Here is an 11,311-nt window from a genome sequence, read left to right on the forward strand (position 1 = left end):
CTACCGATGTCTCAGGCTGGCACTGTCGGTCTCCTTGAACCACCGGTGCCGGAGCGCTTGCGCCGCCGTCAACCTCTTGTCCGGGTTGCACCTCAGAAGGCCGCTCAACACCTCGAAGCCGGCCTCCGACAGCGGCGGCCGGCCGGCGATCGCGGCCTCCAGCGGCGGCGGGAACATGCTGCGAAGAAAGCTCCACGGCGCGCACCCTCCGGGCAGCCGCTGCCCGCGGTAGCCCCGCCACTGCTTGATGTCGTCGGCGCCGAGGACGTCGAGGATCTCGCCGAGCTGCTCCCGCTCCGAGCTCCCGCGGAAAGGGTGCCTCCGGGCGAGGAGCGCCGCCATGATGCAGCCGAGCGACCACGAGTCGACGCGCTCGTCGTAGTCGGTGCACCCGAGGAGGAGCTCCGGCGCGCGGTACCAGAGCGTCCCGACGCGGTTGGCGTACGGCGGCGGCGCGGCGGTGCTCTGCGACAGGCCGAGGTCGCAGATCCTGAGGTCGCCGCGCGCGTCGACGAGGACGTTGTCCAGCTTCAGGTCCCGGTGGATGAGGCCCGCGGCGTGCATCCCCTTGGCGCCGGAGAGGAGCTGCAGCATGAGGAGGCGGACCTCGAGCTCCGACCGCCGCCGCCGCCCGCTCCTCGCCATGGCCTGCCGCAGCGTCGGCCCCACGAACTCCATCACGACGACGCCGGCCTCGCCGTGGCCCCGCGCGCGCGGCTGAACGACGTAGGGGAGGCCCCTGCACGCCTCCAGGGCGGCCACCTCGCGGGCAAGGGCGTCGGAGCAGCGGTCGACGCCGCCTTCGTCGTCGTCACCGGCGGCGCGGATGCACTTGACGGCGACGATCTCGCCGGAGCGGCGGTCCCGCGCGCGGTAGACGACGCCGAAGCCACCGGAGGCGACGGCGTCGAGCCTCTCGAAGCGGCTCGTCGCGACGGAGGCAGCCATGGCTAGCTTGGAATTGATCGAGATGGGGCGAGAGGTCAGAGGAGTACGTAGCTATTTATCAGCGTGCATGTGCATGCATGACTCCGACGCGGAGTCGTGTTTCGTGGCGCGACCGCGCGCGTTTCATTTTACGCCGTCGGAGTGCAAATTTTGGAGATTTTATCTCCTTTCGCAAGGCGGAGTCGTATAGCAGGGGAGTTTATTTTTAATGAGATTTTACACATCTTTTTTTTGGAAGTAAAAACACTTCTTTTATGCCTGTGTGACGATATCATGGAGATGGATTTTCACAACTTTTTTAGGTGTCACCTAAATCATCATTAGAAAATTTGATTGGGACAAGTTGGATTTCTTGATAGATACATTTGGCCAATTCGGTTTACTCGGCAGCCTGGATTTACATTTATTTACTCCTCCTTGGGAGCAGACTGACGGACAATCTTCATATATCGATGCCACGGACACAGCTTCAGCGAAAGATTGAACGAAATAGATAAAATATATTAATAAAAGATATATATATCTTCATATATCTTCCTCTTTCTTTATTTTTTTGGGAGTGAAGCTTCTTTTTTGAATAAATTGCATCTAAGTAGCTGAATTATATGAAGCACACTATAATGTCTGTTTGTCTTTTAATCTCTCTTTTTTTTACATTGCATTTTCCCTAAAATAATGTGCTTGGAAACAGTTAGCCTTTTCATTTTCAGGAGATGAAAGCAAAGTGACTGAACACACATACATATAGCGTTAATTAAGTTCCGAGATATGCTGCAGGCTAGGTAGGCTAGGCTAGGTAGGCAAAATATTTCTGAATAATACTTTTATATAGGTGTCTTTATTAATATAAAAGCAAAAGCGAAAAGATAGGTGGATAATAGAGTGGTTGCACGGCCAACCAATTGCACGCATCCGTCTTGTATATATAGCAAATATGAAAGAAAACAAACAAAAGAATTTTTGCTTCTGATTATGGCTAAATCTAAAATTTTAATTTTTAACCTTAAATTTGGAGTAGATTTTGAGTTTTTATCGTAATTTAATTTTTAACCTTGGGTTTTAGATCGATAAGAACACATACATAAATTTTTTATTCATAAATTATTTTTTATTTGGAAACATGCCATTTGATTTTTTTTCCTTAAAAGACAAACAATCACCATCATGAAAACAATTGAAATGGCTGTATTTCAGAAAGAAACTGAACTTGGACTTCTTGATGTTTCGTAAGCCTACGATTAATCGTGGCATTGAACTTGCTTCACTAGCATTAATTGGCTCTCCACTTCAATATATTTTTTTCTTTACATCTATATGATTTCATATGAAACTAATTTATCTATTTCTATGTGGAAGTAATTTTTTTGCATTTCTTTTTTTTGTATGCGTTTTTGTTTAATTGGAATACCTCAGGAGATATATAAGAGGTGATCATACGATCCCTGCATATGCCTGGAGTGGAATTGTTCCACCATTTCCAGCCATGTTACCGTCTCCATTAATTTGACGGTTCTTCAAGGTATTAATAGGCAACTCAATTTATGTGTCAGGTCTGCTCGTGTTTATTATCGTTCTAAGATATAATTATTTCTATGTTGTTTAATAGGGATTACGGTGCCCCAATGAGAAGTGATTAATAGGGGTGAAAACAGAACGGGTATTTCCCGACCGCCCGCCCGCCTATATTAATTTGGGACAAATTCGGGTCATGTATGGGGGTACCCGGCATTTTACACAGATTCGGAGCCGAATCCGGGTATTTTTTTGGCGGATATGAGATCGGGTTTGGGAGAACAGTACCCGACAGATACGGATTATCCGGGATATACTGCGGATAATACCCGGATATGTATCCGGATAATTATCCGGTTTAACATGCAGCATTTCTTTTCAGCTTTCAAACTTTCAAGGCCCAAGCCCAACAAGGCGTCACGGACTTAGGGTTTCTCTCACGGTCACGGAGTCACGGACTCACGGTCTCTCTCTGCACGCGCTCGGGCGCACAAGCCGACACAGCGACGCCCGACAGGCGGACTGGCACCACGCATACAAGCCGCTCGCTGCCGTCCAGCCTCCAGCCCTCGGTCCGGCGTCCGCCTCCCGCCGCCGAGGCGCCGTCCTCCTTCGCCCCACCATCGAGTCAGCCGCACCTTAATTTCTACTTTAGCTAGAAACAAAATGTTACACAAATGCAACATTGCATCCCCTAATTAATTAGATCCAAAGCTTATCATATCTACTAACACAGAGAAGAGTAAGTGATCACCTAGTAGCATGTAGCAGCCAGCAGTGTGTTTGCTCTTTCCATTTAGTATTAGAAGTTAGAATATCTGAATATGATTTAAGCACATATTTGTTGTTTTGACTTGATATCCGCATAAATATTCGTACCTGTAAGTGTTCGTATCCGTCTTGGTACGCATTTGTATCGTATTTGTACCTGATATTATCCGTGATCGTATCCATATTCAATAATATCCGTGTTAGATCCGAACCCGATTGCAAAATGTGGGTTAGGATATGGAAAAGACGAAATCCGACCGAACCCGACCCGTTTTCACCCCTAGTGATTAATAGAGCTAATAGTACTGTGGAATGAGCTAGAAATTATTTTACCGTGCAGAGAAGATTGAAATTTTATAAATAAAATGGAGAGAGCAGTGGATTTTTTATTTTATTTTAAAAATATTTACACAACTATATTTCCATTAAAAAATATTGCAAATCTAACCTTCTCACGCCCAACCAGATGGCGCGATATATAAAACACCCTCTAGAAGAATGCGTTAGTTGACGGGGCAGACGGGGGTTGCGGCGACAATCGTTACCCGGCCAGCGGTCATTTTTGCAATTTAGGCCAGGGTGACGAGGGGAAAAACAGAAATTTTTTGGCGCGTGGTCGGCGAGGCTAAAGAAAAAGGACCGGTCAACCCAATTGCTGTTAAAACTCTGAACGATTTTTATTTAGTGGATTTTTAGTGTGATTCCTCTGAAATTCATATGTACATCCCGTTAGTCGATTTTGTCCCGACGAAAAATGAAAACCTGTTTTTGTGGCCTTTAAGTGATTTAATTAAACAATATCTTTTGTACTATTTTCTCCTGGTTAAACTAACATGATTTATCAGCCGGGAACAATTTAGGGTTTCAATTTTTAAGGTTTGGACAAAAACTCAGGGTGTGACTGGGTTAACCTGGCCTAGTCGGGTGGGACAGAACTAAATGAGGTTGGGCTAGGTCAGCTGGTGAGAAGTTGAGAGAGGTAAGTTGGGCTGTGCTCACTAGGAGGTTAGGATTTGGACCTAAGAAGGAGGGTTTAATAATGGATTTGACAGTAAAATTTGATTATAGCTTTTGGTGAATTTGAAACTGAGTTGGTTCAAGATCTGCTCAATGCAATTTAGCATATTTCATTTGTTTATTTTGTATTTCAGTTGAATTTATTTTGGTACAAGCAAAGATCTAGTAAAATGTAGCACGATGCAATTTTCAACAAGATATTTTATGTTTTCAAAGTTTAGTTTTATTTTGCTGCATGCAAGCTTGCATATCGACAACATGGTTTTTGTTCCTACTATACCCCCTCCCAATTCAGCGTATTAACTTTGAATCGAACCTGCATTCTGCACTACTGTACACTTCTTGTGCAACCTTCTTGACTAACACTACTACCGAACATCGTAGCAAAGGAGATGAGCCATACGTGACCAGGCCCAGTAGCTCGTCATAGACTCAATCATATGTGATGGGACAAAATTAGGCCCGTTGTAGTTGACTATAAGAGGTCTAGTCCATCACCAATGACATATCATCTTTGATAGGCCAAAATCTCTGCCCGACACCTCATCTATGACGGGTAGTAAAAAAGGGACTGTCACCGGTGAGGTGATGGGTAGTAAGTTATGGACTCGTCGGTGACAGGCTATATGAAGCTCGTCAGTAGTGACTTCTGTGATGGCCATATTAAACAACCCGTCACGGATGTGTTTGACTCCCATGTTGGCTAGGGTTTTGGGCGACACTTAGCTAGTTAGATCCAACGCCGATACCGACCAGTACCACTCACACACACACCGTCGATGAGCGCCACCACCGAAGGAATACAACGAGGCCACACACCGCCACCTACATTTGCCACCACCTACCATTAATGTTCATCATCGCAAACCAACATTTGCCACCACCTCAATCTGCCACCGGTTCGAACTGATACCGCCACCATTTGTGGCCCGATAATCTAACACCCTAGTTACATTTGCTGACATCCTCAATGACGTGCAAGAAACTGGGCAAGAGCATGACAAAGATCGAATCCAAATGGATGGTTACGTTTCCTAACCCTGCACATGGCCTAGTTTATGACCAACTTATGAGCCCTTGAATGGTATGTCTTTCATACGTAACGGTTATCTTCAAAAGGTACTTAGTAATTATACTAAAACTCTATGTTCATTGCTTTTATCGTGGAGAAAGACTCTTCGCAAGGGGAGTTGCAGTCTCAATTCAGAGAGGATGACTTGCTAACACGCATACTAGGTAACCCTATGTACCGAGGCATACAAGAGGTTTGGGGTCGACCATCCCTTTGAAGATAGGGCTTGCCAAGTGTAGCTGCCAATACACCATGTATAACTCTTTTCACTTAAGCCTAGTTGTCATTGAACTTGGGATAGTGCAATGTGCATCCTCCAATTTAGGGTGACACATGCTTTTGTATAGAATGTCGCCGAGAGCCAAGCTTACAACACTACTTCGATGACAAGAGTACATTGTGCCGTCTTGCTGGATGGACATGCTAAGGTCCAAATGGACATGATCAAGGATAATATAGTTAATTGGCCATTACAAATACTACCAACTGACGAGATAATGACACTAGGGGTAGCAAGGGGAAGTTTCATTCAATGGCCCAAGGATCTGAAAATGATAAAGGTTGCATCAAGATCAAACCATCTAATCACAAAACCTACATTGCAATCTTGCTATGCTCCTTCAGTGCCTATGGTAATAATTAAAGCTGCATTCCAAGGTGGCCTGCATTTTGGTACAGATCTTGAGCTGGTGTATTCTTCGCCACCGGTCAACCATACAAGAAAGGATCTTGGACGTGAAAAAGGTAAAGGAGAGGCACCAAGATCGTTAGCTCCTAAGAGGCTCAGCCTAGACAACCAACCATTGGATGCTTCAAAAGTCGTGTCTCACAAATTCCAAGTTGGAATGTTGGTGGTTGCAGCCAATATCCTTGCAAAGATGTGATGCGCACAACGGTGTCCGTATCTTTCGATGAGAGGATAAGTCGATTGGATGGAGCGATGTTGGCAATCTAGATACAACTATCCATGGATATTGCACCTTAGCAATAGGCAGCCGTGAATCTCGACGAATGCACTATCAGCCCAACCACAAGGGTATTTGTTCCTGCAAGCAATCGAGAACTAGTAAAAACAAGATGAATAAGCAACTCAATTTGCAAATTAAAGATGATGGATTGAATCAACAGAAGTATCACAAGCAGGGTTTAGTAACAAGCAATCCGATGATCTAACCGACCATGCGACCACTCGGCAAAGTAGCAACGCTATACTTTGATCTAAACAAAAACCAAGCGTTCTTAGCGGCGGCTAAAACTTAAAAGTATAACAAGAGGGGGAGAACGACCAAAGGTGTATTGGGGTCATGCTCTAACCCTAGGACGCACCCCTAATAGGCCCAACTTGATAGCCTATTGGGCCAAATGAGGTGACGTAATACCGTGAACAGAAAAAATACTTGGTAGTAAAATGATAATTGTGGCCCCTCCAGATTAGATATCGATATGGGCCTGAATCCATTCGAAATTAGAGTTCACACGCTTTCCATGATGTACTTGCACGCCCAAATCAGAGTTCGCATGAAGTCGTGGCGGCTATCGGAAGTTGGAGATGCCCTGCAGTCTAAATCCACTCCGTGCGAATCCTCTCCCTGTTGGATCCTCTCCATTGTTCCTGAATAAAACAAGAGTGCACGTATCTCTGGGGTATAAACAAGGGGAACATGAACTTAGGAATGAACTCACCTGATAGTTAAGTTGATGTGCACAAGCACGGGTAATAGGGCCATAAAGTTGTATTTGTGGAGACGTGGATGTATCGATAGTGTTGATGTCCTCATCAAGATGGGACCCCATCCTCGACAACTACATGTGTACAATATGGAGATGACGAACTCGAGAAGGAAAAATAAAGATACATCCTAACTTTTGATGACATGTGCAATCTGTTCGGACTACGGGCGGTGGAAATGGTTTTGCTAAAATGCTACTCGTTGTTTGTATCCAAAACATCATACCATTGTGCTATCACTATATGGACAAAGCTTACACCGGGTTTTTCCCATATGTAGGTTGTGTTGGATGGAGGCACGTAGAAGTAATAGTCACATTGGATTTCCCGTCCCTATAAAATTAATGAGACACGATTAAATAATGTCTTGAAAGGTGTGCCTAAGTATATTAGAAATAGCTGGTGCACAAACCAACACAAAGAAATCATCATGTTTTCCCACAATCATCAGTAAGTTCATAACTAAACTTAAAAACTCTGCAATGCATATAAGATGAGTCATGTTAACTTGCACTATATTAATTTTGCAGGTTTGATTGGATTCTAGTATGCATAGTGCCTAAATGGAGCATGTTTTACTACCTTACAATAGAAAAAGCAAAAATTATGAATTTTCACCATTAACCGCTGCTTTGGACACCGCATGGGACAATATGTGCTAAAAGATGACAAGTATAAAACAAAAAAAGCAAAACTATATAACCACCTATACTTCTCAATGTAACAACAAAGTGACGAAACTTCAGGTTTTCACCTGTGTCACCATAGAAGGAATCTCATTATGCAGGTGAAGAATCCAGATCTTGAGATTTGTAATTTTGCCAATTTTGATCGGTTGAAATAGCACTAATGAGAATATATTAGCCAAATAAGACTAACCTCACGTATCCTTTGCAGGAAAATATTGTGAGCGCTCGGAAACACAATTTCAAGAATATTAGAAAAGAACAAGCTGCCTCTTGCTTGCAGAAATTATATCTTCCAAAGGATTTTTCATATGAAGTATTCAATTCTTGTAAGTTTTTCCTTTTAATTATGATGGTCACTTTAATTTGTGGTCAATTCTTGTAACCTTTTGCTTGTTGTGTCAATTGGTTACATTTTTGTATATTCCAACTCAATCTTTACGTATAAGCATTTGAATTGAAGATGGAGAATTTTAATTATGTGACTGTGATGGAAATTTGTATAGATATATGTATGCGAGTGGATGTGTATCTGTTAAAAATATATGAATTGATATATGTTGTTGTATATATGGATTGTTTCATATAGTTCTTTTTTTTGGGGGGGGGGGGGGGGGGAGGGGAGTGGGGATGAGATTCTAGGAATATATATGCTTTATTAACTTTTACAACAGGCATAGCTAGCAATAGATATTCAGATTATTTTTTTCTGTTTTTAACCATTTGAGACGGGCCATAACTCACAGCTCATCATAGATTAGTCATCTTTGATAGGCCGCAACATACTGTCCATCATGGATGGCACATCACGACGGATCGCAGCTTAAGGCCTGTTAGTGATAACACATCCGTTACGGGCCATACGCCGCTGCCTGTCAAAGATGATGTTTACTCAAATTATTGTTTTGTTGGATTTCGGCATCCGTAAAGGACCGTAGTTATTGCCCATCAAAGAGGTGTTACCCGTGATGACCTGTAAACATCGTCAGCGATAAGCATTTGTATTGACCTGCCATCACCTATGGATGTTTCTCATCATTGACCAGTCAGTCATCAGTTATCAGGCTTTCGTAGGTCACCTATGTATGTTTTTCACATCACCGATAATAAGGGGATCAGTTCTAGTGTAAACACATCCCAATGTCTCCCATCTATCGTGTAACTTGGACTCCTGATGTCTCCTAAGCCTACAATTGTGGCGCTGAGCTTGCTGCAGTAGCTTTAACTTTCCATCTGAAAATACATTATTTTAAATCTATATTTTCCTTTTAAAGTATTTTTTATATTTCTACGTGCAAGCAAGTATTTTGACTAATTTATCATTTTCTTTGATTTTGTGTTTGTCTGGAGTACCTCCCTCGAGATATATAGCGGAGATGACCGTATATATATATATATATATGATAGGAGTGGAAGTGTCGATCCGTAGCCGTGCAGTGATGTCCATTAAATTGACAGTTCGAGAACGTGTTACCAAGCAACACAATTTACATGTCAGGGTCTTCATTTCCTAGAGGTTCCACTTTAGGCTTTAGCTTTAATTGTCATATAAGACTGGTGTTGCTAAGAATGTAAGAATGGAATTGCATGTGAGTTCATTTAACTATCAGCTTGTACATACATTTCTTTTCATCAACCATATAACCGGGACCACAAAAGCAGCACCGATGAGCCATGCTCATTAGTGCCGAATGCTGAACCATCACTGATGTGGGTTTTCAGGAGGGAAAAAAAAATGCATGGAGCCAGCTCGATAATGCTTTGAGCCACAAACAATACCATATATCCACTAATAAAATAGAAATGGAACACAAATTCAATTGTTCATCCACATAATTACACATCAAGTAAAATAAAAGTGGAGCAGTTAAGGGCATACACAATACAAGCTACTGAACTTGAGTGGTTTCAACTGCCACGTAGGCTGAGACCACATCTCCTCACCCACAACGCAAAGTAGCTTAAGAGGTATGTTCAATTTATATGTCAGCCCCTCTAGTTTTCTTTGTCAACCCTCATATTTTTCTAATTTATCCAGAAGTCCAATATTTTGTATCAAACACCTCCAAAAAAAAAGATACTACCCTCCATCCATCCATCTAGCATATCTCTCACTCCCCAAACCCTACCTGACGTCACTCCCTCTCGCTGTGGATCGGCTGGCGGACCATGGGGCAACGGAGGCGGTGGTGCCCGGCGAATCTCGGGGCGGTGATGGCGGTGGCGGCCAGGGGCTATGAAGGCAGCGGCGGCCGGTGGAGGCGGTGTGGCAATTTTGAGCACATGACTATGGCATTGGCCATCCCGTACAACTAAATCATTCTGGTTCCACTACTAGTAAACTATAAAGGAAAATATCTACATGTGAATATATTTGTTTTAATAAAAAAGTTTCATCGATCGATCCCATCTATTTTACAATCACCTACCGTACGTACCCAATAAACTCATCACAATTCACAACCCAATGCATTCATTACTACCATGCATCAACTTCTCGTAGTACACCATAATTTTTTTTCTTCTAAATATTTTACAAACGACGATGTGGCACGTACACTATGCTTGGATTTTGATGTTCTGTTATGGTTCTTGTCATGAGAAAAATAGGTCACGGGGCAGACTGTCCCAATTAGACCTATTGAAAGGCTAGGCCGGGTCAAGAACACCTGGTCTAAAATCCTAGGCTCGAGCCTATCACATCGTGGGATTTCTCACGCCGCGATGGATTTTTGGTGATTTCATGGTCGTTTTGATCTTGGAAGTTGTGGGTCGGGTGGGCAGGTTTCTGTTCAGTTTACAAAATATTTTTACAAAAACATCACATATCGGTTATATGGACATATATTTGAAGAATTAAACGTAGTATAATTAAAAAATGAATTACAAATTTTACCAAGAAACTACGAGACGAATCTTTTGAGCCTAATTAATCCGACATTAGCACATGTGGGCTACTGTAGCACTTATGGCTAATGATGTACTAATTAGGCTCAAAAGATTCGTCTTACGATTTTTCCTAACTGTGTAATTAGTTCTAATGTTTATGTATATTTAATGCTCTATTTAAGTATCTAAAAATTCGATGTGATGTTTTTGCTAAAACTTTTTGAGAACTAGAATGGCCTTATACGCGAGCTTGTTTACATACAACTTCCAAGGAATGACATGAGATGCTGGTCTGTACAGTAGTCTCTAAATGTCACTTAAGGGATATATACGCTACTGGTAGTGTCTTGCGCTAGGATCATCCTAGTGATATAATATATTTAAGGGATGGACTGTAGGGTGAGATTTTTATGAAGTTATATATATTGAAGATGATCTTAGTTTATACCAGAACTACTTATAGTCAGTTGTTTGATATGATCTGGTTCTCACGAGTAGAAAAAAAAAGTTGGGAGGAAAAAGGAAAAATTCTATGCTGTCCGCATGAATTTAGCACTCTCTCGGATCATTAACACCATTCATGCTGCCCCAATCAAAACTGCACAAATCAACTAAATGTGGACGCGTAATTAAGGTCAAACACAACAGAGTCTAAGGTTCCCACAGAGATAATAACCTGTACATGCT

General features: G+C 42.8%; 1 protein-coding gene and 1 pseudogene across 1 annotated transcript; both read right to left on the reverse strand.

Annotated features, from left to right (window-relative positions):
* Positions 1-948, reverse strand: LOC102713232 (putative cyclin-dependent kinase F-2). Its single transcript, XM_006664468.2, has one exon. The coding sequence runs from the start codon at positions 946-948 to the stop codon at positions 1-3; it is 948 nt and encodes a 315-aa protein (XP_006664531.2).
* Positions 949-6,489: 5,541 nt separating this feature from the next.
* On the reverse strand, positions 6,490-6,983 carry LOC107305366 (annotated as a pseudogene).
* Between the last annotated feature and the right edge of the window lie 4,328 nt (positions 6,984-11,311).

The sequence above is a fragment of the Oryza brachyantha genome, chromosome 12 (genome assembly GCF_000231095.2).
Source record: "Oryza brachyantha chromosome 12, ObraRS2, whole genome shotgun sequence".
In the NCBI taxonomy this organism is placed as follows: Eukaryota; Viridiplantae; Streptophyta; class Magnoliopsida; order Poales; family Poaceae; genus Oryza; species Oryza brachyantha.